Source organism: Ailuropoda melanoleuca, chromosome 14, assembly GCF_002007445.2.
Source record: "Ailuropoda melanoleuca isolate Jingjing chromosome 14, ASM200744v2, whole genome shotgun sequence".
NCBI lineage: Eukaryota > Metazoa > Chordata > Mammalia > Carnivora > Ursidae > Ailuropoda > Ailuropoda melanoleuca.
In genome coordinates, this window is record NC_048231.1 from 60,622,658 (window position 1) to 60,650,187 (window position 27,530).

Here is a 27,530-nt window from a genome sequence, read left to right on the forward strand (position 1 = left end):
CTTTTAATATCTGCAAAATCTATAGTAATACTCTCTCATACATTCCTAATATTGATAATTTATGTCTTAGCTCTTTTCCTTGATTATTCTGGCTAGAGGTTTATCAATTTTAATGATCTTCTCATTTCATTGATTTTCACCATTGTTTTTCTGTTTTCAATTTCATCGATTTCTGCTATTATTCATATTTTTTCTTCCTTCTGCTTGCTTTGGGTTTAATTGGCTATTCATTTTCTGGGATGAAAGCTTACCTTGCTAATTCAAACCTTGTTTCTAATATAAGCATTGAATGCTATGAATTTCCCCCGAACACTACTTCAGCTGTATTCCACACATTTTGAAATGTTGTATTTTCATTTTTGTTTAATTCAAAAGATTTTCTAATTTCCTTATGACATGTCTTTGACCCCTGAATTATTTGGAAATGTGTTTTTTTAATTTCCAAACTGGGAATTTTCCAGGTAACTTCTTATTACTGGTTTCTAATTTAATTCTGTTGTGGTCAAAGAGCATACTTTATATGATTCCAGTTTTTAAAAATGTGTTGAGATTTGTTTCATAGCCCAGGGTACGGTTCATCTGAGACAATATTCTATGTGCACTTGGAAAGAAGGTGGCCCAGAGGATAGCCAAGAAGAGAAGTAACAGGGCCTAAAGTCCCCCACACAGCCAGAATCAGGCTCCCTGGGGAAAACTGAGGGCACTTCTGCCTATGAATGGAACCTTAAAAAAACCCTTGAAACTGCCCAGTGTTCATTGTTGAGCAATGAGTATATGAGAAACTAGAAAAGCTACAGACCTGGACATGATTCACAAACCAGAGTCTGTATTGGAATGTGACATCCTCAACATCACCATAGGGTACAAGTCCTAAGCTGCCAATGTAAGACCTGGTTCTGCCCTCGGGGATATAGGGTGGGAGTGGTAATGGCCATAAGATCACTGGTCAGGGCACAGAAAGCACAGAGAGAAAGGGAGACAATGTTTACCTGCAGATATTGGAATAGACAAATATCAACACAAAAGACATCCAACAGGAGCAACCATTAATAGATGAGTTCCCCCTAGAGAAAATGAAAATCCTAAGACAATCTGAAAATTACTTTGAAGAGTAACAGTTCAATTGAAAGAACAAGAAATTAGAAAATTGTTAAAAACACTAGAAACCAAACAAGAGGGGTAGATATGAAAAGATTCAGCTAAAAATCATGGAAATGAAAAAAAATTTACTCACTGAAGTAAAAGAATTCAATAGAGGAGAAAAACCCTAAACTAGACATAGTGATAGAGACTTTGGGGAATGTTTAATGAGTGCACTTGAAATGAGGACCAATTCTAAACCCATTAGTGCTTGTAACTGAGTATACAGTTGGCCCTTGAACAACGTGGGGGTTAAGGGGCACTGACACCCTGAAGAGCTGAGAATCTGCATTTAACTTCTGCCTCCTCAAAAACTTTACTAGTAGGCCACTGTTGACTAGAAGCCTTACCAACAGCAAAAATAATTAACACATATTTTGTATATGTATTTTATACTGTATTCGTCCAATAATACCTAACTTTTTCTAATTTTCTTTTCGGTATTTCTAGGCTACATGGTTCATCTGCGAGTTTTTTCAAATTGTTACAAATCTCCAAAACATTTTCTAATATATTTATTGAAAAAAATTGATGTATAAGTGGACATATGCAGTTCAAACCTATGTTGTTCAAGGGTGAACTTTATATAGCAAAAAATCATGCTAGAAAAATGGCTCTTTTCCATCCCATCAGGGTAAATTTTAGTCCATGATTTATAGACTTAATATAGAAAGGAAAAAGGCCATTATGTTTTGAGAGAAAAAGTAGCCACTGGAGTCACTTTGATGTCATCAATATAACCTGCACCTTTTCAATGAAGGGCAGGGAACCAGAATTTTAGTACCGGTCTTATAAGCCAGACTCTGTGATAAGTGCTTTATTTAATTCTCACAATGTCCTATGAGGAAAATAGTGTTATTTTCATCTACCACGCATGTTAAAGCTAAGTAACTTGCCTGCCATCACACAGCTAGTACAAGGTGGTTCTAGAATTCGAACCAAGATCAAATTCCAAAGACCACACTTTACCCACTCCACTTATCCAGGTATTCTACTAACATTCTATAGAATGAAATGTCTCAGTTTTCCCATAGCAAAATTAAAATAGAACTATCTTCTTGCTAGATCATACATACACTGTGAAAATTCACAAGGAATAAGCGTGAGAAGGGGAATAACACTTCTGAATGATCGTGTGTACATGACACTTTATAACATCATCGAAACAACCCCACAGCTTAATATTATAATCCCCCATTTACTGATGAAGGAGATAAAACTCGGTGAGGCTTATCTACAAAGTGGCAGATCTCGGGTTTGGACTTGAGCTGTAAAGCCTGTGTTCCCCCCCACCCCCCCAGTGCTGGCTCTCTCACATGCAAGTGGAGGTAATAGTATTGCTTTTTTCCTGTACGTTACTTCAAGGTCTTAACAAGTTTTTTCCCCCCCAAAAATGAAAATAATCACTACTCAAGATATCATGTGCAGCAATGTCACCCTCTAAAAGTAATGAGGCAGTTTAGTACCCAGAATGACAGGGAACCTGGATTCTGGTCCCTAAGCAATCCCTGATCAGCTCTACAGCGGTGGCATGGACAAGTCACCCATTTTCTTCCATTTTTCTCTTTTGTAATGTGAGAGCATTGGATTAAATGAGCTCTCAGTTCCCTTCCTGCCTTTAGATGCTTTGAATCCAATGGTTCCTCCACTAAAGTAGCCTTAGACACTGCGTTGAGTATTATAACGTTAAATATAGGTTAAAAGCAACGAAAGGTATTATAGAGTCTGGAAAGTAATGCATCAGCTAAGTGGTACCACCCTCATTTCTTTAAGGTTAGGTCACTAACTCAAGTGAAGAATCTCCCGTCTCTTCATGTTTTTAGGTTTATTTTAAAGCCTTGTCACAACTTGCATCATAAAGTAGATTCTTGGGGCACCTGGTTGACTCAGTCGGTTGGGGGTCTGACTCTTGATTTTTGGCTCAGGTCGTGATCTCAGGGTTGTGAAACTGAGCTCCCTATCGGCCTCTGCACTCAGCGCCAATTCTGCTCAAGATGCTCTCTCTCCCTCTCCCTCTGCCCCCCCCCCACTATCTCTAAATAAATAAATACATAAATTGGATCTTAAAAAAAAAAAAAAGAAAGTAGATTCTTCAAGTAGCCGATTTCAAAGAACCCAGTCTTTTCCTGTGGACCAGCGTTGGGCTTGTTAAATGAATTTTTCTGTATCATTACCAGGATTACCAAGTTGATAGGACTTACTCCACATTTCTGTTCTAATGTGAGAATGACTTTGCATTTTACTTTCAGAATCAGTTACTTACCTACCGCTCTGCAATTTCAAATAACGGATTAAAAATGGATGGTCTAGAAAAGGAATTGGGTAGTTTGAATCGTGAATTTGAAACTTTGCAAGAAAAGGTAATGTGTTAAGTCAATACTGTTAACTGTTTATTGTTGTTGTCCCCAAAATATTGTTAGCTTCCCCCCATCAACAGTTTTACTAATCAACTTATTTCTCATAAAGGTTCAAGTAAATTCCAGAAAAGCACAAGCATTACATAACAATGTTGATCGGACCACCCAAAGCACGAAAGAGCTGGACACAAAGATTAAAAATGTCATCCAGAATGTGCACAGTAAGGAGTTACTCAGTCCAATTAAATATGGTTTTTTATTGCATAGCCTATTCTGTGCCCTGAAAGAATTTCTCCTTAAGAGTTCAACATTATGAAAAAGATCCTGTAGTGACACTAAAAAACTAATATGAACCCTCCATAAAAATCTCTGCAGTTTTTTGTTTTTTAGTAGTCGACTGGAGTCCAGAATTCCCAGTTTAATAAACTCCTCGATGTTTTCTAGTTCTCTTGAAGCAGATCTCTGGGACAAATGGGGAAGGAAACAACCTGCCTTCAGGGGATTTTTCCAGAGAGAGGGCTGAAGCCGAGCGCATGATGACGGAGCTACGGAACCGCAACTTTGGAAAGCACCTGACAGAAGCGGAAGCTGAAAAAACAGAGGCTCTGCTCTGTAAGGACATTCCCAACTCCTTGCATGCAGTCCATTCTCATGGGCTTGAAATAGAGTGTGCGAAGTACAATGTCAGGTCCCCGGATACAGGTGGAGAGGCTCATCATTTCACCATACGTGACTTTTTTTTTTTAAGATTTATTTATTTATTTTAGGGGTGGGGGAGGGGCAAAGAGAGATGGAGAGAATCTCAAGCAGACTTTGTGCTGAGCGCATAGCCTGCCGTGGGGTTCCATCTCACAACCCTGAGATCATGACCTGAGCCAAAATCAAGCATCGGGCGCTCAACTGACTGAGTCACCCCGGCGCCCCAGCATACACGACTTTTAGAGCCTCATGTGAGAATGGGTAGCCCTTCCAAACTACCAAGAGGTGGTAAGAATATAACAACTTACCATCATGCAAGAAAAAAAAAATAGATTCTTCTCCTAAGACATTAGACACTGAGACCTCCTTTTCCTTTTAATTCCATTTTTTTCTTTCCTTCTTTCCATTTTTATTCTTCCTTCGTTCAGCTCCACCCAACTTTCTCATGGTATCATTTTTTAATGGTCACCTCACCACCATCAGGGTTTGGAATCACAAATTGGTATTAGCACTACTATTGCTGAACCAAAATCTGGGCGTAGATACTGAATATAGCTAACGGTTCTGCTTAGGGAAAATGTTTCATTAGTTCAAAACTGTGAGAAATATAAGTCTGGTGCATAGTTTTTCAAATACTGATCTTCTCTAGTAAAATGATATGTCAATGGTTAATATACAGATGGTAACAGTTTTCTTTTAGCATTTATAGTGTTCAAATTCAATACTAGTCTGTGCTTTTGACTGAGGAGACAGTGTGAGTCGGCAGTTAGTAGTTAGTAATAGTAGCGTGTTAGTTGGTAGTGTTGGTAGTCGTGTCCGGAGTACGTGCTTTATACTCTGCAGGGCTTGTTCAAGCGCCAAGGCTGACCGTTCATGCACCTTTGGGTCAGTGCCCTAGTTTCTCAGGCTGTCCTTTTCCGTATCTGAAACACGAGACCGACGTTACTGTTTTCGTGTGGTTAGGTGGGCACACAGCCGTGCACACAGCCGGCGCCGCATCAGTGTTATTTTCCTTTCCCGTTCACTTGCAAGTTCAAGGAAAACCATGAAACGAGCGGAAACTCGACTGTTCTTCTGTAGTCTTTACAGTTTAGCTTCAAGGTACTCATTTCTCAAGTGAAAAAACATGATGTATTCCAGTGCTGACGCGGATAAAGGGCTGGCTGGAAGAGCACCAAGGGGAGAACGGTGCGCTGGTTAAGAGCATGCGGGATTCCTTACATGACTACGAAGCCAAACTCAGTGACCTCCGTGCCGTGCTCCAGGAGGCAGCTGCCCAAGCAAAGCAGGCCACTGGCCTCAACCGAGAAAACGAGAAGTCTTTGGAATCCATCAAGGTGGGTCCACGGTCAGCATCAGCACACTTTCATTAATGACAAGGCTGAGGAAGCAGCGATCTTTATCATTGAGAAAGTGGCCTGGCCAGTCTCCCGTTTGTACATCTGGTCTGTATGCGCCTGTCTGTCCAACAGAGGCTTCTCAAACAGGAATCAGGAATTCAATGCAAAACCAAAGTCATTCCTACTCCTCAGTTGCCAGAAAAGATTGTGAACTTAAACCACAGAGAAAGCGGAGCAAATTGCTTTACCCCTGCCCCGGGCTGATGGAGTACTGGAGGAATAATGCTGCCAAGTAGATGAGAAATGAATCCAATATTGCTATAATTAAATCCAAGTATATAATATATGTTTTAAATAACTGACTTTGTGTCAGCTGGGTAAACATCATTATCATAATCACCGGCAAAGGCATTTTAAGCCATTATCTGCATTACAGGAAATAGATTAAAATACAGGCCTCATGCAGGAGCTGCAGAGACAGGGTTTGGAGCTCAATATTTCATAGCATATACATTTTTTCAGTGGTGCTCATTATATGCTGAGCCAGCAACATGAGCGTGAGGCATTATAAAATGACAGGTCAGAGTGGAATGACACAGGACTGACCCCCAACAAGAAAAATTTGGTAAAAGAAAACAAATAGTGTCTTAGTAGATGGCAATACGCTTAACTCCCGAAGCCTCTTTAGACAGCAACTCCACTGTTGAAAGTCACTGACATTGCCAGTGTCACGGCTGATGATGGAGCGTGATCCAATTTTGTGGGTCTCGGAGCTGTGGCAGCTCCTTGCCTGGCCTTCCCAGGTCCTGTGTGCTCTCTTGTTAGGGACGCTGAAGCGCCTCTATGTCCTCAGGGGGCCTGGCACATAGAGCATGGTGATGGCTGGTGATTTGTTTAGTGAAACTCCCTCGTTCTGCTGCACAAACCAGAGCTGACTCGCCTCATCTGCCAGCTTCTTCCACAGCGCTAACCGTTGTTTCCCTGGCACAGAGTTTGAGGAAACCATGACAACACACCCACACTGCAAAGTGAACTGATTTCCCCTCACTCTGTAGATGCCTAGATGATCTTTAAGTTCAAGAGAACGTTCTGGTAACATCTCATGTAGTTCAAGCAGATATTCTTTTTGTTCTCTCCAGACACAAGTTCAAGAAATGAATTCCCTGCGGAGTGATTTCTCCACGCACCTAGCCGCCGCTGACTCCGCTTTACTACAGACCAACATGCTCTTGCAGCGGATGGAGAGCAGCCAGCAGGTACAGACAAGACTCCTTCTCCAGAAAATTGAAAAAACATTCAGATCATATACGAGGAAACTAGGAGATGGGCTAACCTGTGTTTTTTCTTCAATATATGTCTTTTAGATGGAAGGAAATAAACCAAAATGTTTACCGTGGTGCCCCCTTGGGCTGCGGAATGATGTGTCCTCCCGATGTCTATTCGTATCACCTAATTAGCCCACAGTGACCAAATGTTGCTTTTGTGATAACAAAACAAAATTGGAATTCTCTTTTTAAAATATCAAGCCTACTTTTATTAGCGGGACCTATTTAGGGCTGATCAAAGATTGACCACATTAGCAGCCCCAACGGGTATTTGGAAAATATCTTTTATAATCGCTAGTTTTAAATCAGAAAAGAGAAAGTGTTTTGGTTTAGTACAACTTTACACTAATGATAACAGTGTGCATTTATAAAATTTATCAGAGGGGGTACCCACCATAAGAAAAATGTTCAAATGGTGGAAAAACTTAGAAAAATATTATCAGCACCACTACTGAAGTAATGCATCCCGGGAGCCTGAAGTTTATGACAGTTCAAGAAAACGGCAGATTCATTCTTTGCTTGAATTGACACTGTCTCTGTTTACCTGAAAACATAGGAATATGAAAAGTTAGCGGCCACTTTAAATGAAGAAAGACATGGGCTAAGCGGCAAAGTGAGAGAACTTTCCCAGTCCACCGGCAAGGCATCGCTGGTGGCGGAGGCAGAAGCGCATGCGCAGTCTTTACAAGCGCTGGCAAAGCAGCTGGAGGAGTGAGTGAGCCCCCGAGGTCTAACGGAACGCGCGGCTGGAGCCTAGTGCGAAAGCCTTCCTCACAGCTGGGTCTCCAGAACAGGGTGGAGGGTGGGACCCAGGGCCCAGGGCCCAACCCAACCTAACCTGCAACAGGGGTTTGATTCCCAGATGCGTCCTCGCCACTCCTGGACTCCCATTTGCCCAATGAATCAGGGAGGCTGGGGGTTGGAGGGCCTCAGCTGCAAGCAGTGGGGGCTGCTGGAGCCCTTCACCCGCTCTGTCTTCCAGGATCAAGAGGAACACCAGTGGGAACGAGCTGGTGCGCTGTGCGGTGGATGCTGCCACCGCCTATGAAAACATCCTCAACGCCATCAAAGCGGCTGAGGATGCAGCCAACAAGGCCACCAGCGCGTCCGAGTCTGCTCTGCAGGTGGGCCCCTGCGCTGGCACCCTTTCTTCTTGTATGCACGGAGGAATATAAACAAGCGTAATTTTAAATCAGAATTTGTTGTATAGAATAGACGTGAACTTGCTCTAGATGTGGGCCATTTCTGTATTCACGTAACCATTTTGATATATGTAGCACAGCTGAAAAAACCATTTGTAAAACCAAATGGAAAGTACACTGATTATCAATGTTGAACCAAGATGAGTAGTATATCCTGCCCCTCTCTAGGAATGATTTAGGCTGTGATTAAGTATTGACATTTCCCAAAGAAGAGAGAGATTTTGTACACAGTTTGGTAATCATTTATTTCCTGTCATTTGTCTTTAACACCTAGGCATGTCTTGGAGTCCTATAGGATCTTCTCATATAATGTTCCCATACCTAAAAATAAAGAACAAAATATTAAACATCAAAGAATTAGGGGACAAGCCTTCTTGGAAAGTTAAAGACGTTTATCTCCTAAATATTGAAAACCTAAAAGCAATTCAGTTCTGTCCTCAGTTATTGAAGATGGTATTGTGCAAACAACAGGGAAAAAATGAGACAGGTGTCATGTAATTTGTCAGTCACCAGGGAAGAGCCCGCCTCCCAAGCCCTGAGTATCTACCTACATACAGCTCTGACTCTTATCTTTAAAGAGACAGTCTTTTTAAACCTCCCCCCACCTTTGAACCTCATCTTTTTACGACTGAAGATAAGGATTTTCAGAGTAGGATGAAAATCTCACTCCACATTTCCTAAGGTAAGCCACATGGTCATAAATGCTTTGCTTTCAGACAGTGATAAAGGAAGATCTTCCAAGAAAAGCGAAAACCTTGAGTTCCGACAGTGATAAACTCTTAAAGCAAGCCAAGACAACACAGAAGCAGCTCCGCCGAGGTATTAGGGTTGGTGGGTAGGGGGTGGCTGGGATAGCCAAGGGCTTGAAAATGAGCTAGAAGCAAACGTTCATCTTGAATCTCAGTGTCAATGCAGACGATGCTTTGTAAATTCATGGTCTATTTTATAAAATGATGTTTCCACCCAACATTCTCACATGTACTAAATTAACTAGAACCTCCGAGTATACATAAATCTTGAAGGTGACGGGCCTGTTTGGGCCTGTGTGGGGGCCTATGGCATTTAATCCACACGTGACCATGGCATTGGAGACCCACACAGCCCAGAGGTGTGTGCAGGGCTGGTTTCTCATTGAAGGCCCAGATAATAGTTCCAGGTCACTGGGGCTTCAAAAGTCTTAGAATCTTAGTAAGTAAAAGTACCAAAATTACTACCACTGTGAAGCATGAGACTTTGTGAATCATAAATTTTACCTTTGAAAATTTCCCATTTATTTTTTACCAAACAATTAAGCCATCTCAATCTCAGCAAATTCCAGTGTCCTGAAAATTCTGTCTCTTGATTTTTCTCTGGTCTCTCGTGTTCCTTCATGGCCAAGAGGTCATCTTAGCCCCTTTAGTGATTAGATGCCTTCTGACAGTAAATAAATGTATTTATCTTTTTTTCATTTTTAAAAATTCAATACATGAAAACTTACATTCGAAAAAATGTGTAGTGACATAGAATGATTTGCTTAGCAAATTGCAGGAATTAAAATTTCCTGGTATGACATCTGTTCCCTTTACAGAATCTGAGCTAAGAGGTGAGGATTGGTGTTTTAAATAGGGTTAGGATGCTAACTACATTGGTATTTTTTTCTTTTGTTTTCTACCAGCTTGCTTGTTTGCTTCTTTTTACCTTTTGATCCCCTTCACCCATTTTTTCCACCCCCACCCCCGGGTTCAGGCAACCACTAATATGTCCCCTATATCTACGAGCTTGTTGTTTTCATTTTGGGAGTGTTTCTAGAAATCGAATTCCATATATAAGAGAGATCATATGGTATTTGTCTATATTATTATTTAAATCAGTCCTGGAATCATAATTTAAGCCATATAACCTCACTTGGGTCTTTAAGCCTTCACTGGTCATTTTCCATGACCCCGAAGTGGCAATGTTATCAGCTAGGAATGTCTGTGACCTCCCTCCCTTTCACTGAATCTCCTTAAATGTGTCAGTGTGGAAATGAACAGAAACAAAGAGAAACAACAGAAACAAAGCCTCCTTTGTGTGTCTATTTGCTTGAATAAGGCTCTCTCAACAGCACTTCTTTATTATATTCTGACTGAAGAGGCATCCTTTCTGCATTGTTCATTCATTCATTCATTCACTCATTCACTCACTAAGTATGTACTAATACTAAGCCCAGACTAGTGCCAGACAACACACTGTGACGCAGCACTCCCAGCATGTGAATAAGACAGTCACCTCCCTGTCCTTCCCTAAGCAGAGACATTTGCCCTGAGCAGAGAGGAAGTTAACCCTCCCCTAAATGGTTAAGCCTCTCCCTTTCTTCACGGGCATTTCTGAGGAGCCTGGTACCACAGGCTTGGGAATGCTCCTGGCCTCTGTAACCAGAGTCCCCTGGAGCTGTGGGTCTAGGTGCGTATGGTGGGCATCGCTGAGATGCAGGTCTGCTCAATGCTCTGTGGATGCTGGCTACTACAGGGGCCACCAATGCCAATCGAAGATCAAAACCCATGGGTAATTGCCGCACACTGCTTTATTTTATTGTAGAGATCAGCCCGGCTCTCAACAACCTACAGCAGACTCTGAAAGTTCTGACAGCTCAGAAAAGGTTGATTGACACCAATATCACTGCCATCCGCGATGACCTTCGTGGGATACAGAGAGGTCAGCATCTCCCTACCCACTGTACTTGGCTTCTTTGGTCGAGCATTTCAGATTCTTAGACTGCTCTCTTTGTGTGTGCATTAGATGACATCAGTGGCATGATCCGTAGTGCGAAGAGCATGATCAGAAATGCCGACGACATCACAAATGAGGTGCTAGATGGGCTCGGCCCCATTCAGACAGATGTGACAAGAATTAAGGACACCTATAGGAGCACACAGAGTGAAGACTTCAACAAGGCTCTCACTGACGCGGATAACTCAGGTATCAGGCGCCCTTCGGCCAGGACATCTTACCCAGTTTCTGTATTGATATGTGCTTTGGTCAATTTGTTTAAATTCCTCCCTGGTAAAGCCCAAAATTAGAAATTAAAATATTAGAGAGCAGCTTTACGTAATACGTTCAAAAAATATGGGCATTCCATTAATTAGAAAAACTAGGTAGGATTTTTTTAATCCATTAACACTGCTATTGATTTTACCTTTTATAGAGTGGAGATACAGATCCCTTAATCATGAGGTATTAAATTATAATTGATATTAAAGATCAAAAACCAAAGATTTATTTTCTTCTGAAGGGCCAAGAAAGATGATTTGATAACCAGGCCGTGGGCTAAAATACATGATGTATTTAGGAGAGGTATTACCTGACTCTGAGTCATCCTAGCCAATATTTTGGAACCAAATATAACACTTGACAAATATTGTCAATGAGAAAATCTGTATTTAACCTTTTCTCAACTCACAATTATAAATTTGTTTTGTAATCTCACCAACAGTAAAGAAATTAACCAACAAACTGCCTGATCTTTTGAGCAAGATTGAAAGTATCAACCAACAGCTGTTGCCACTGGGCAACATCTCTGATAATGTGGACCGTATCCGGGAGCTAATTCAGCAGGCTAGAGATGCTGCAAATAAGGTAGGTGTGTCCCCACATTGCCAGGCACTAAGGCTCCGTCTTTGAGAAGTCACCACATTCATCAAGAAAGGGAAGGCATTTGTTTACACATGAACTTGTTGTCTTTCTTACTCTAATTCTTTGGTTGTTTGGAATGTGAAAGTTGACTTCCTTCTGTCAACCTTCAAAAATGCACATTACCTTCATGCCCTAAATGATCTGGTATGTCGGAGACCTGAAGCAGTTTCCTCCCCATTGAATTTATGTAGGCAGGAAGAAGGGTTCTCCTCCAGACGGCAGTTGGTGAAGTGTTATTGCAAGTTCAAGTAAGGGTTCTATCATCAGAATGTGCTGATGTGATACTGCACAGGCCCTCGTTTCTTATTAGAACTTGAAAGTTGTAAAATCTACCTTTATTGAGGACAGAGGATTATAGCAGATTTTCTTCATTGGAACACAAATTCATCAGCCTTTCTTGTTTTAACCTTGACAGTATTTACTTGAATTCCTAACACTTCTTTCTCAGATTTTGTTTTGTCCTAAAATAATATTCATGAAACATCTTGCAGTTTTCATCCACGCCCCTGTGAGATATTTGGAGACAGAGGGTTGGGAAACCAAGTCAGAGTATCACTGCCCTAAGGACACTGTGGTTGGTTCCAAGGCTCACTATTACTTCTTTTGAGCCCTTACATCTGGGAAAGAGAAGTACTCCCAACATAAAACCTTTAGCAGGGGTGCCTGGGTGGCTTAGTCGGTTAAGTGTCTGTCTTCAGCTCAGGTCATAATCCCAGGGTCCCGGGATCAAGCCCCACATTGGGCTCTGCACTCTGCAGGGACCCTACTTCTCCCTCTTCCTCTGCCTGCCACTTCTCCTGCTTGTGCTCTCTCTCTCTGTCAAATAAATAAATAAAATCTTAAAAAAAAAAACAACAAACCCAAAACCATTAGCAGGAAAACAAAGAGCATAAGGCACAGTTGGAAGACACTACCTTTTCACACCCATTCGTGCTTTATAAAAACCAAATGAAAACTACTATGTTTCTAGCTTTTGCTTTGCTATGTTCATTCACTAATTTATCCAACAAAATTTAAAGTGTATAATAACACCATGGTTAAGAGCTTGTTAACCAAACTACGTTGCCTTGGTTTTGATCCTAGCTCTGTCACTTATGAGCTATGAGACCTTGGGCCAGTTATTTTACCTCTCTGTGCCTCACTTTGTTCATCTGTAGAGAAGGCAGGGTACATAATAAGATGGATCCCATGAGATTTTTAGGATTTACTATGTGATGTAAAGTAGTTCCTGGATTAGTACCACGTAAGTGGAAAATAATAAAATACAACTTAAAAATAAGCCAGCACTTTTGAGCGCCTGGGTTGTGTGGCACTCTCCTGGGTGCCCAGGACACAGAGATTAGTAAGCCATAGTCCTGGTAGCAGACTACTCTAAGAAAGCTGGATAAAGCTGTGTTAAGCAGGTATTGACAACACTCATTTCTGTCTGGAGAGGCTCAGAATGGTCCTAAAGGACATGTAGAAGAATGTTCAATGTGACACAGCTTGTCATCAGAAAAAATAATTGGAAAAAAGCCAAATGTCCATCAATAGGAGATGGATAAAATTGTGATAAATGTATGCAGTGAAAGACCATACCACAAGAAATGTTAATGAGCTGGAGCCAGCAGGTGTGTCAACACAGATACACCTGCAAACAGAGTGAGGCCAAGAAAGCTAGTTGTAGATGGACGTGTAGAGATACCATTTATATTAAAATATTTAAAACATGAGAAATAAGAATAATTACAGTTTATAGAGAGATGCATTTTAGTAAAAGTATTGCAACATGCATGGACTGTACATGGGAATCTAAATCTGGGGTAGTGGTGGCCCCTGAGACAGGAGAGGGGAATGGGGACAAGGTGAGATATGCAAGGAGCTTCAATTATACCACTCATGTTTACTTTCTTAAGAATGTGATGAATACACAGGTATGTTCTCCATTCTCTTTATGTATACATAAGATGGTTTCTTAATTTAAAAAAATTAAAAAGACTGAGAGTTTTCCAGGTGACTAAGGGCATGCTAGGAAAGACTCAGGATGTGGTTGGGTAGACTGGAGGGCAGAGGGGAGTAGAGAAAGAGTCATAAAATAAGCCTGTAAAATGGGTGAGGGGTGCTCAGTCACAAGCGCGTTCGAGAAATGACAGCCCACACAACCACTAAGTACCCCACTCCAACATAATACCTTGCATAAACTAGGTTTTCCATAAATAGTTAAATGCTTGATGGGTAAAACATAGTTGGTGTAAGTATCATTCCAGGAGTGTTATTCTTTAGATTATTAGGGAATATTTATCTTCTGTGTTTGAATGTCATCTACCCAGGCTGGTCCACAGACCAGCACTGGTCAGAGAAATTTTGTTACTGGTCCATTATATATAAATATAAAGTCAAAAGTATAGGTCTAAAAACTTTTAGTAATTTGAACTGCCTCAAAATTCAAGCATGGAATAGTAGACATGTATTTTGCATACCTTCTTTATTTCATTTTTCTAGTAATTTAATTTTTAATATACTTACAAGAGTATTGGTCTAGGGAAGATTAGAGAGGGGAAAAAAATGGTCCTTCACCCACTGAGTTTAAGAAGCACTGTTTTCGAGAGCCCTGATGCACTCATTTTTAAGGACCGAATGCCTGTAATAAAATGCATCCATAACATATAATATATTAATGGGGAATGATTCCTTAAAGAATTTATTTAAAAAATAGTTTTGATGTATTCTATATCTACAACACGCCAGGCACCATGCTAGGTGCTTCCATACATGTTAGGTCATCTGTATGAGAACCTCCTAGGGTTGCAACTATGATTATTATAATCCGTATCTGATACGGAATAATTATGGCTATAATAATGATCATTTCTGACACCGAGAATTAGACGCACTTCTCAAAGACCCCTGGCTGGTAAACAGGAAGAACATGAATGCTTTATTACCCAGTGCCTGAAACAGCTTCATGAGTTTATAACCCAGATCTAGGAGACATGCACACTCCTTTGCTTTTTTTTTTTTTTAAAGATTTTATTTATTTATTTGACAGAGATAGAGACAGCCAGCGAGAGAGGGAACTCAAGCAAGGGGGAGTGGGAGAGGAAGAAGCAGGCTCACAGTGGAGGCCTGATGTGGGGCTCGATCCCATAACGCCAGGATCACGCCCTGAGCTGAAGGCAAACGCTTAACCGCTGTGCCACCCAGGCACCCCCCTTTGCTTTTTATCATAACAACTGGGAAATGCTGATAAAGAGCTGAAAGGAGTCATGGCAGAGTCCCAGGCTGTTTCTCTGAGCAGACCCCCTCTCCTCACAGAAGAATCTTTAATGACGTAGATCTTTTCCCTTAAAGGTCGCTGTCCCCATGAGGTTCAATGGTGAATCTGGAGTTGAAGTCCGGCTGCCAAATGACCTAGAAGATTTGAAAGGATACACATCTCTTTCTTTGTTTCTCCAAAGACCTGAATCAAGAGAATATGCAAAGACTGAGGATATGTTTGTGATGTACCTCGGAAATAAAGATGTAGGTATCGCTTCGACATTTCTCTTGTTTTTAAAACAATATGGTTTGGGGATTTTTTTTTTTAATATTAGTTATATATTTGCTGCATGACCACCAAACTTAGTGGCCCAAAACAACAGTAAACATTTATTATTTCACACTGTTTCTATGATGCAGTGTTCAAGAGTGGCTTAGCCAGATGGCTCTGATTCAGGGCTCTCATGAGGTGTCTGTCAAGGTGTTGGCTAGGGCTGCAGTCATCTGAAGGCTCAGCTGGAGCTGGAGATTTGCTTTCAGTTTGGGTCATTCATGTGCCTTGTAAGTTAGTGCTGGTTATTGGTGGGAGGCATTTTTCATGCCACATGGTCCTCTCCATAGACTGTTAAGTGTTCTCATGACACAGCATTAGGCTTCCCCTGAAATGCTGTTGGGGTGATTGTGCTGCCATCACCTTGGGGAATACCACTATTTGTGGGTTGAATTGTGGCCCAAAACAATAGAGTTTTTGAGACACATGTCACAAGTGTGTCATTGCCATTGGCACAGCAGGAAGAAATCCCCCCAATATGTCAGCAGACTCCACCACGTCTGATGGCATCACAAGGGGCCGCGCATCAATTGCAGATTGTTATCTCTTGGCCTTATCTGATAGAGAGGCCTTGCCCAGTGGACTCAGCACATGACACGTGTGTGTACATGTGAGCACATGCATACCAGGGGTTAAAGATCTGCACCCCTCCCCATACAACCAGGACAGCAATAGCAAGTCTTCACGGAAATCAGCAGTGGTTCTTCCTCACAAAATCGTGAACCTGTCCTCCTCAGAATGCCCAGCTGCTGACCCTTCCTCAAGTTTGCTGTGGTGGGACCATCTGTGGATGAGGGCTGGAATGAAATGAAGCTTCTCCCACCTAATTCATAAGACATGCAGTTGCCCCATCTCTTTCTAATTCTAAATTCTTTAAACCACTGCTGTTACGTGCATTTTGACCAGTTCATTTTCTTTTTTTTCTCTTTTTTTTTCTTTCTTTCTTTTCTTTCTTTCTTTCTTTCTTTCTTTCTTTCTTTCTTTCTTTCTTTCTTTTTTTTTTTTTTGAGAGAGAGAGAGAGAGAGTGAGCAGGCAGTGGGATGGGGCAGAGGGATAAGGAGAGAAAGAATCATAGGCAGGTTCCACGTCCAGCACAGAGCCTGACACAGGGCTTGATCTCACGACCCTGAGATCATGACCTGAGATGAAACCAAGAGTCAGATCTTAACCAACTGAGCCACCCAGGTTCCCCTTGAACAGTTCATTTTAGCTTTTAGTCCCTCCTCTTAAAATACATTTTTTTCAACTTAGTGTCAGAGGGAAAGGTAATTGCTGGCTAGGTTAGGATACAATGGCTGGGGAAAAAAATGTCTGAAACACGGTTCTGGAAAATTCTGGCCAATTAGGAAGTGGTTGGCTGTCATTAGTGTATGTGGTGTTTAAAGATTCCTAAAATTGACACTATTATTAACCACTCTTTAATGCTTTAAAGTGTTGGTACTTTACTTGTAGCTTTCTTGTGGCATGACTTTCTGCTTTGTATTGTAACAAAATGCACATTACTTTAATCAACAAATTTATACCATCTACCTGCAAGGCACCAACCCTGTATTTATGACAGACAAAAATTTGTGTCTTGAATGTAAATTTCATGTTATGTATATTTTACCATAATTTTAAAACTTCATATATACCTTCAGGTGCTCGTATTCTAACAGAGAAGAAAGATATATATATGTAGCTGGCTGTGATAATGGAGGGTTCTAGGTGTTATAACAGAGGCATGCACAAAATGTTAGGAGGTCATTGTATGGTACAGAGAGAACAAAAATGGTTTATTTCCAGACTGAAATCTAATGGAGACCTGAGTCTATATCTGGTTCATCTTTATAGCAAGTGCTTGGCAAATATTTGCAAATTGAGCAAATGGGGGAGTGAATCCGTGAGTGCAATGACCCAGGGGCAAAGACAGTGCAGACATTATTAATTAAGTGTTCTGTCTGTATTATTCTGTACAAGGAGGTACCTCATTTATTCTGTCTGCCCAAGGTGTATTGTGTAAAACCCGTTAGTTATTTGAAATCACTCTCTTGGGATGGGAAGTTGGGAAGAACAGTGTGCATGAGAAGTGCTCTGACATGGCCTTGATGTCTCCAGGCCTCCGGGGATTATGTCGGCATGGCAGTTGTAGATGGCAAGCTCACGTGTGTCTACAACCTGGGAGAACAGGAGTCTGAACTCCAAGTGGACCAGAGCGTGACCAAGAGCGAAACTCAGGAGGCAGTTATGGACCGGGTGAAATTTCAGAGGTACAAGTCCCATCGGCCACTGCTCTTTGTTAATCTGACCCACACTCCCCAAACTCCCAGTGTACATGCTGCGAAACCCCATTTTCAGTATCTTGACTTTGACTTCTTCAGTGTTTGTACAGTTTTTAAATAGAACTTTATTTTTAAACAGAATTTATCAGTTTGCAAGTCTAAATTACACCAAAAAAGCCACATCCACTAAACCCGAAATACCCCAATTGCACGAAATGGATGGTGGAAACAGCTACACGCTCCTCAATCTGGATCCTGAAAATGTTGTATTTTATGTTGGAGGTTACCCATCTGACTTTAGAGTAAGTGTAAATGTTATTTCACTGAGTGAAAATATTTACATTTTAATTAAGTATAATGACTTCAGGTCTCTATTCCAATTTTCCATTATATATAAAATGGATTTAATGATATATTCTTAAAGCGTATCCAGTGATAAAAGCTAACAGTTATTGGGTGGGGGAATGGGATAGACTGGTGATGGGTAGTAAGGAGGGCACGTATTGCATGGTGCACTGGGTGTTATGCGCAACTAATGAAGCATCGAACTTTGCATCGGAATCCGGGGATGTACTGTATGGTGACCAACATAATATAATAAAAAAAAAATCATTAAAAAAAAAAAGCTAACAGTTATTGAGTACTTCCTATGTGCAGTGATCTAGATTTAAGTATATGAATGTAAGTAGGCATCATTACCATTCCCATTTCATGGATGAAGAAACTGAGACAGACAGTTTAATAACTTGTCCAAAGTGAGACAGTTGGTAAATAGCAAAGCCAAGGTCTCTGGCTCCAGGGTCCACATTCTTAATCCCTATGCTACAATGACAGTTCAAAGTGATGGATTCATACTATTCTTGCCCAGCCTGATCATTGTCCTTTGTTGAATTCGATTTCTTTGTTTCATTTTTTTCAGCTTCCTGCTAGACTGTGGTTACCTCCATTCAAAGGTTGTATCGAATTAGATGACCTCAATGAAAATGTTCTGAGCTTGTACAACTTCAAAAAAACTTTCAATCTCAACACAACTGAAGTAGAGCCTTGTAGAAGGTAAAACAAACAAACAACAACAACAAAAACAACCAGGAACTAGTGTCTCTGTAACTGTGATTTTTGGTAACTTGCAGTTATATTACATATATAAAGGGGTGAGACGATGAGGTGCTTTTGGTGTCCCTGATAGCTTTGGGCCAGTAGATCTTAAATTATGATTGCATACAGTACTGCTAGTCCACCCCTAAAATTTCCTCATTTCTATAAAATATTAGATTGATAGAGTTTTCTCAATTTTGAAAAAAAATAAATCCTTCTCAAGTTTTTGGTGCTTCTTACCACAAAATATTTAATATTAGATGGTATCTGATTCAGGCACAAAATTACATATTTACTGTAAGTTTCCAAAAAAAAAAATATTAATCCACGTAGTGCACCGTGACTTTCTAGGCACTCTGACACCTGAACCTATTTGGAAATTGCTGTATTAAGCTCCTGATGTTCCCTGTAGTTAAAAGGATTTGGGCAAACTATTACTCAGAAAAAAATTATATTTCAAGTTAACAATTTTGTACATTTCGAGGTCTGCGGCTGCTAGGCCACATCTTCCTAAGTAGATATTTTCAAAGGGGAATCTTAACTATTATCATTTTTGAGCGAGGGTTTGATTATCATAGAGTGTAAGAGCACTTCCAGGAGAAATAGTTGGCTATTTTAACGTTCTAAAGATGTTTCCTCTTCTTGAACAAAATCATGACGACTACACTGCATGGGCTTTGCTCTGTTTTTCAGATAGCAGCACCTTGTGTTTATAAGCACACTTGAGTGCTGTGTTCTAACGTATGATCATTGATGTTGACAGGAGAAAGGAAGAGTCAGACAAAAATTATTTTGAAGGTACAGGCTATGCTCGAGTTCCAACTCAACCAAAAGCTCCCATCCCAAACTTTGCACAGGTGATTCAGACCACTGTGGATAGAGGACTGCTGTTCTTTGCAGAAAACAAGGTACTCTATAACAAACATCCAAATAGTACCAAAAATGTCCGTTCGATTAAGCAACTTTGGGGTAACTGGGTTATTATAAACAACTAACTAGATCTGAAAAGGTGTACAAATGTTACCTGCATCTTTTCTCTTGGCCCAATTCTGCTTTCTTTGGCTATGGGAGTGTGTGTTTAATTGCAGCAAGTAATAGGGAATTTGAGAACACACGATTGTCAGTTGTATTCTTTGAAAACGACGGTTTGCCTAATAATCTACTTATTCTGCCTAAAATCACGTGACAAACCTCCCGGGGTCTCTGAGAGTCAGACTGTTTGACTTTCTGCTGTTTACATCTTAGTCCAACTCTTGCCAGGCTCTGTGGAATTGTCTTTTCAGCCTGATCCTTGGGTTTCCAAGGCCTGAAAGCATCTCTGTTTTCAAGCCACTGAAGTTTCTGGAGGCCATTCTTAAGTCTAGTTTGGAGAAATCCAAAGAGACTACAAGTGATGGTCAGCACCATCTGCTGGGAGATGGGCCTGGAGTGACTGCTTCTTGGAGCAGGGCCTCCTGTGGTTGCGGTACAGGTAGAATTTCTGGAGAAATGTGGATCGGCCCATGGGATCTCTGTCTGAGAACATGGGATTGATACGGAGCTTGGGATTTGACCAGCCCCTTCTACCTGCAGTGTGGGGACACAGACCTGATCCAACTCTCCTCTCTGGGGCTGGTCTTGACCCTCTGGGAGATTCCAAGGCTGAACCGGTTCTGAGGTTTTGTGAAGGTCCTGACCTGCCGATAGAATGCGAGAAGCTGAGAAGTCACACAGCATCTTCAGGGCAAGGGGGTTGTTTCCAATACATTGTCTTCTTTGTACTACATTTTGAAGTTCTTGGAGACCAAGAACCAGAAGCACTACTCATATTAGAAGAAAATTTATGGAACGCCATTAGTAACCGGATAAGAGAAAATGATTCTGAGCACTGCTCTTAAGCAGAGTGGCTCATTACTCAGCTGATGTGACGGCTGTTGTCGACTGTGATGAACCCTAACTGGCTCCCAAGGACAAGATTTAGGATCCAGATCAGGACCGATGATACTTTTAAGTAAGGACTCTGTAGATGACAAAGAGAGGCCTTCTTGTCATTAGGGAACTATGGAAGAATAAACCTTTAAGCCCTCCATCAGAAATTCCTCAGCGTGTCTTTCTAGTAAGGAAAGGGCTGCTTCAAGCATGTGCTTTACGCAGGGATAAGGATGCAGTTAAACCAAGACAGACACAATTGCTGCCCTCAAGGACCTTCTATTCTAGAGGGGAAGACAAATATTTAACAAAACTATACTCATTAATTGGTTAATTAATTGGTCACAATGGCCGTAAGTGGTATAGAGGAAAGTTTGAGGTGAATGAAGATGTGTAAGAGACTTGAGCAATGGATGGGGACTTGAGACCTGGAGGGTAGTAGAAGACAGCATTTGGAGGGGGCAGGGCAGAGGGGTGATCCCTGCGGGGGGACTGGCATAAAGAAGGCCTGGAGGTGGGAAGGGCAGGGAGCGCTCAGGGACAAAACGGTGGCCTGTGTGGCTGGAGCAAGGAGAGGCAGAAGAAGCTGAAGGGGTGATCAGAGCCCCACGACATGTGCTGGGGAGTCGGGGCTTCCCGCTGAGAGCAAAGGAGGCTAAGGCAATGTGCTTGCACTGGCGTTTTCCACAGAGCGCTCTGGCTGCAGAGCAGCAGGGGGGTTCAGGAAGGGGCAGAGCGGACGTGGGGAGGACGGGACATTATGCTGTGCAGTCTGGCTACACAAGTGTGGCTTGAAACGAAGAGAGAGTTGAGAAATGGGGGAACTGACAAGAACTGATTGGAAGGGAGAGGGGGGACTGTTTAAGAGTGACTGCGAGTAGGTTTGTGGCTGGCTCAGCAAGGCGCTTACTGGTGAGAGAGAGAAAGGAGGAGAGAGAGCAGTGGGAAGGGCGGAGAGACAGGCTTGGCAGCCGAGAGGCACGTAGATCACAAGCCCTGCTTGCGGTATTCAAATTTGAGGGATCCATGAGTCACACCCTCAGTAACAATAAGGTAACCAGATGTGCAGACCTGGCCCTGAGAAGACAAGTCTAGGCTGGAGAGAAGCATCTGGGCTTCATGGGCACACACCTGCATTAGGGCTGCAGAAGGGACTGTGACTTTGAGGCAAAGAGAAGGTGGGAGGGAAGAAGAGGTCCTGTGCAGGCCCTCGAGGAACCCTCCACATTCTAATGGAAGGAGCAGGGCTGGAGGGGTGACAAGCCAGCAGGTAAGGCTGAGACAGCAAGCAGTCAGCAAGCAGAGGGTGGCAAATGTCGGGGATTTCACTGAGACCATACCACTCTCCGAAAGTTAGCGGCCAACTTTTCAAATGGTATTAATGACCTGTATCTTTTCCCTTCCCATTTGTGCATGCTAGTTATGGATTGGATGAAACCAAATCGTAATAATAGCTGCATGTATTGCGTCTTTCCTGTGTGCCAGGCACCGAGCACGGTGCTGAACACGACTTAGAATATTTACCCATTGTGCCCATCCTGACAGTTGGGTATCACAGCACTGCTGTCCCTGTGAATTGAGGAGAGGGGCTGCTGCTGAGAGCAGTTTGTGACCTGAGACTAACTTGAGTTCCAGCCCTCTAGGTCTTCTTCAGTGGAATCTTCTGGTAAATCGACATTGTTTCTGTGCCCTAGGATCACTTCATATCTCTAAATATAGAAGATGGCAAGCTCCTGGTGCGATACAAACTGAATTCAGAGCCACCGAAAGAGAAAGAAGTTACACAGGTTGTCAACAACGGAAAAGACTACTCGGTACATCCTTTAAGTCTGTTTACGTGAATTGTTAAATGTCCTCAGTCCTTTAAAACTAAGTCAGTGCCCAGAACATTTTTCTATTACCAGAGTAACTTACAGTTACTAAAGGAGGAGGGACGCGTCCTTTCAAAATCTGAGCACCTGAGCATGAAGTCTGTATATGATATATGAAACATGATTAATTTCATATAGAAAACATGATTAATTTCAAATGCAAACATTTCTGTTAAAATGTTTTAATATTATATTTTTATCCCGAAGTGTGGATCAGAGTCTTCCTACCATGTATATAATCAAGCTGAAGGAAGTTAAAACATAATAGCCCTGACCCAGGCTGAATAGGATTCTTTAATTCCCCATTGCTTGCTGACTCAGCTCTCATTTATTTTAGATACAGATCCAAATCGGAAAAACCCGAAAACGTATGGGGATAAACGTGGATTCGGCTAACATCATAATTGACGGTGACATATTTGATTTCAGCACATATTATCTGGGTGGAATTCCAATTTCAATCAGGGAAAGGTAAGATGATGTTTTGGGAAAAAAAAAACACAAAGAAGCAGATTACCTCTCTGAGTGGATATGGTTATGATTGCTACTGATTGGTTTACCTTTTTAAAATCCAGCAAGAAACAAGCACAAAGAGTTTAACTTTTCAATATTCACAGTGTTAGCCAACAGAGTCAAACAGGTTGTAAACCGTGAATTATGGGACTGGCCACTGAAAGAAGGAGAGTGAGGGAATCGTGGGTCACCCTTGAGTGTCATTCTCTGGAAGAGAGAAACGATAGGGAATATAGTTAGTGTTGACAATGCTGCTGATAAGAATGGAGGCTGTGGCCCTGGGGTCCCTAATGGTAACATAGGAGAGCGTGGGCAGTGCCATGGCCTGAGAAGCAGCACTGGGCACTGAAAGTGGGGGTTGCTGCCTTGAGGAAGTATGTCTAGAATGTAAGGCATGTCTGTATTACCTGCCCCCTATGTGTTATCAAATACAGAACAGGTGCATAACTGCTTCTTGGATAATGAATATGTGGATGAATTAAGTTAATTAGAAAGGAAGTGAAGCTTAATCTGAATGAAGAAAAAAAACGCACCACCACTTCGAGAATGCCCTTAAAAATAACTTTTACATTTAAATTTGTTTGTATCCTCTAAAAAGGCTTTTAAATGGCTGTTGATGATGTGCAGAAAGAAGATTTCCTGGAAGGGTTAGTGTAGACTCATGAGTGAGTGAAGAGCACTCCCACGTTGTTTGATTATGGTTATTCTTATGTGACATCTGAGGCTAGTTAACTTTTTTCCTAATTTATAAATCAGTCAGAAGGAGTACTAGATGTGATTTATAAGGTGTTATGCAAAGGTAGTCTGTCTGCAAGAACCCTTATATATTTGGGCATCTGTCCATCTACAGCAAAGACGAACTAATACTTGTTTTAAAGTTCTTCAGGTTGCCTTCAAAGACAAAAATACAGGTGAGAAAGCGCAGCACTTCAATAGAGTTTGGGAGTGAATTCCTTAGATTCTTTGAACTAGAAAGGACCTTGCATGGGATGTAACCTCCGAATCTGATAGATGCAGAAATTGAGAACCAAAGAGGTGCTATTCATATTTAGTATCAACAACATCATATCAATTCAACCATGAATTGCTGTTATGAATGAGCAAGGTCTTGATTTTATTCAATTAAATGTGATGAAATAGATTAACTTCAGGAAGTCAGCACTACTGTGCCCATCTGAGGTTCCCGTTGATTTACTTAGTACGCAAATACTCACTGAGCGTCCAGTGACATCAGGCAGCGTGGCAGGAGTGGGGAAGGTGATGACAAACAGGCCAGAACCTCAAGCACAGCAGGAGGGAGACAATAGAGTGTGGCGGGTGCCACAAGAGGGGAAGCTCAGGGTCCTATGGGGCCCAGTGAGGGAATTTAATCCAGCTGGGACATCGGGAAGGTGGCCTCTGGCTCGGACCTGGAAGACAGGAGCAATCAACATCTGGGAAGCACCAAGAGCTGGAGAAAGTGTGACCTTCCAAGAAACTGCAGGACACCGGTGAAACTGGCCGGGGCTGCCACATGGGGCTGGTGTGGGAAGCGGGGGCCCTTGAAAGTCACAGTAAGGCGTCACTGGGGGGACACCAGCAGAGAAGGGACATTATCAGATTCGAGTGTTGCAGGACAGAGATTGGATTCGAGAGGGAAAAGTCAGAGGCAGGTAGAGCGGTTGGAAGATGAGAGTCTTCACAGAGGCAAGAGGTGAAGGCAGCCGCGGGGAAAGGGCTTTGCAAGAAAGGCAAAGGGAGCGGATTCTCAGTATATTTAGGGCAGTGGTTGGGTACTACTGAGCGATTCCTTGGATTTGGGGAGGAAAGTAGAAAGTGATCAAGGATGACACCTGGGGTTTGCTCCCGTGCTTGGGCAGGTGGACAGGACCAGCAGAGGGGCAGGGGGACGGGTTCAGGCCGAGACAGGCTGAGTTTCCGGAGCCCGAGAGATAGCAGGTGGAGATGCAGGAAAGCGGGGGGATGAAAGGCCTGGCCCTCTGCAGAGAAGCCCGGGCTGGAGAAAGGGTGAATGCAACTCAGGTACAGGTGCTTGTCAAGGTTCTAGGGCAGGTGGGCTCACCCAGACCGCTGAGGAATTCCCGGAGGCAACAAGGAAGCCACTGGCCAGCGGTTTGCATTTGCGCAGTGTGAGTACAAGACCCCCAGCTAGACATGTGGGGTCCAGTCAGCCAGGGTTTCCTAGCAAAGGGTCACGGGTGAGAACCAGAAGGAGTCACTCTCGTTTTGGCTCAACCACCAAAGAGTGATGTGAACTTGAGTTAAGTCAGCACTCAGCCTTTCTTTCCGTTATCATCGCTATCCATTTAAGAAATACATGGGTCTAGTTCTGCACATACAGAGAGATGTACATACAGCATTTTCCCAGTAATCTGTCCCAGAGTCTTCCAAACAAGCAAGTACTCCTTTTCTGGGGAAGTTTATACCTTGATTTTTGTTTGTTTGTTAAAATCACAAGAACATGGAAAATGTAGGAGGTAGACGCCAGTCAAAAGATTTCACTGGCTTTTAGTCCCTTGCAAATAAAATGCTAAGCAACGTTGGCTGTCTCTGGCCCAGCTTCATCCCTCTGGTGACATCTTTGATCGTCCAGGGAGTTCTGAAACTCCCTCTGATGTGGGTCACCAGGGGATGGGTGGGCAGAGAGGAGTCCTACTGACCAATCATAGCCAAGCTCTGAGGGGCAAGCAGGTGTTGTGAATCCTCCTAAAGCAGGCAGGTGTTCTGAGCCTGGCATGAGTGGAAGGCCCTTACAGACAGTAACATTTAAGCCTAGTCTGGAGCAAAAGCAAGCCAATAATCCTCTCTAAAGCAGCTCTGACCAAGAGATTTTGTGGATGCCCTGTTTTCTCCCCTTCCACTATCCTGTGTCTTCTGGGAACGGGGGGCCCAGATCTGGGAATGACTTTTTCAGGATTCCAGTCAGAAATCACCATCTGTTAATCCTATCTGCTTCCCATGAGAAGAGACAGTCACCCCTGAAAATGCCAGAGGCTCTCAAGCCAACAGGAACTCTTTCCTGAGGACCTACACCATTGTGTCAGTGTAACAACAAACCACTGAAATGAAAATCATTCGAAAAGTAAAAATCAGTCAAGGATCTTTTGGATATTGGCTCAGTTTAGGATTACATTTGGCTCCTATGGCTCTGAGATCTGCCTACCGCAGGCTTGGGCCAGTTAGGCCTTTGTGAATGGCCTGGCCCCCCGTGCGCAGACATACCCCAGTGTGCTAACCCTTCAGTAAGCAGCCTGCACCCCTACACGGTCACATGCCTCTAGCAAGTGTGTTCAGCCCTTGCATCCTGGAGCAAACGTGGAAGTCTAGGCCCTCCGATGGGCCAGAGTAACAAGAACACCCCAAAGAAGAGTGGAAAGAAATCTTCCGTCTTAACATGTCTGCTGGAGGTAACTGATCTGTAGGGGAGAGTCCTCATTCTTCCGGGTGCTATGGGTACACAGGCTGGGTAAGTGTCAAGAGCAGGGACTTTGAGTCACACCAGTTCATGGGACACACTGACCAGTCAGATCCCAGAGCTGCCACTTCCTCGCCACATGACCTTAGTTGGACAAGTTGTTTAACCTCCTCACGCCTCCCCATGCGGCCTCTGGAACATGGTCAGAGTAGCCGCCCATCTCTCGGGGTGGTGTGAGGATTCAGAGTGAGTCAAGGAGTTAGCACAGCGCCAGGCACACAGTCAGAGCTCAGTGAACATTCCAGAGGAAAATGCCTCCCTCGAAAGGTCACGGTGAGGCTAGCCTAACAGTGGCTTACACAGAATAGGGGCGCCGTATCTGCCAGCTGCCTCCCGCCCCCCCTTTTCTTCTTTCTTTGACCTGTACTGCATGGAAACAAGGACATCAGGGGATGGCGATGGGTCCGAACCACACGGAAACCCAAGAGAGAATGGATTTTGAAATACGTGTAAAGAGACAAGTGCCAGGAATTAATACGAACTTTCCTTCTTTTCTGAGGCAAAAAGCCGTCTTTATAAAATAATTAAGCTCAAGCCGCAATGCCAGTGAGGACTCATTTCTTCCTTTTCCTTCTGACGAAATTTAATTTTTTGCGCATTACCTATAGCTCGACTATTTACAATGATTTGAATAAAAATGAACGCAGATACCTTTCCATTTAGAAAGGTGAGCCGCCTTAGGGATTTATGAGGAAATCAGCTTTGTGTTTTCCTGCCTACATCATTTGTTTAAGAAACACAAATATTTGCCTGGACTCCAGTCAGTTCACCTGTGTTAATGTTTTATGTGAAGTCAGCTCCAGACGGATCCAAAAGTCAAATCAAAGGGGAAATGCAAAAAAAAAAAAAAAAGAAAAAAAAAGGTGAGGGGCAGAATGCCAAGCAGCCACAGAGCTGCTGTAGAAACTGCTCTCATTAGAAGGACTGTCCTCATAACGGGAGAGTTCCTAACCCCACCATCTCACAGGGAGTCCTTACTCTGTACCAGACACCGTTGGAGTATGTCACACATAGGTACTCATTTAAATTCATGACAACCCCGTGAAACGGATTAGCACATTCCTGTTGTAGAAATGAGGAAACAGTCACAGAATAGTTACGTCACCTGCTCAAGCAGCAGGGAT

At 42.6% G+C, this 27,530-nt stretch overlaps 1 protein-coding gene across 3 annotated transcripts in view; it reads left to right on the top strand.

The window, feature by feature from the left end:
- LAMA3 (laminin subunit alpha 3) overlaps positions 1–27,530 on the top strand; it is a 254,194-nt gene that overhangs the window by 200,839 nt on the left and 25,825 nt on the right. For all 3 annotated transcript variants that reach the window (XM_034642115.1, XM_034642116.1, XM_019796476.2), the window contains 18 exons: positions 3,390–3,500; positions 3,607–3,718; positions 3,942–4,109; positions 5,337–5,533; positions 6,676–6,792; positions 7,418–7,572; positions 7,844–7,985; positions 8,780–8,882; positions 10,620–10,736; positions 10,821–11,000; positions 11,515–11,657; positions 15,045–15,215; positions 17,381–17,532; positions 17,684–17,846; positions 18,464–18,597; positions 19,403–19,547; positions 22,242–22,361; positions 22,756–22,889. In XM_034642115.1, the coding sequence (XP_034498006.1) occupies positions 3,390–3,500; positions 3,607–3,718; positions 3,942–4,109; positions 5,337–5,533; positions 6,676–6,792; positions 7,418–7,572; positions 7,844–7,985; positions 8,780–8,882; positions 10,620–10,736; positions 10,821–11,000; positions 11,515–11,657; positions 15,045–15,215; positions 17,381–17,532; positions 17,684–17,846; positions 18,464–18,597; positions 19,403–19,547; positions 22,242–22,361; positions 22,756–22,889 (2,564 nt within the window). The remainder of the gene's footprint in view (positions 1–3,389; positions 3,501–3,606; positions 3,719–3,941; positions 4,110–5,336; positions 5,534–6,675; positions 6,793–7,417; positions 7,573–7,843; positions 7,986–8,779; positions 8,883–10,619; positions 10,737–10,820; positions 11,001–11,514; positions 11,658–15,044; positions 15,216–17,380; positions 17,533–17,683; positions 17,847–18,463; positions 18,598–19,402; positions 19,548–22,241; positions 22,362–22,755; positions 22,890–27,530) is intronic.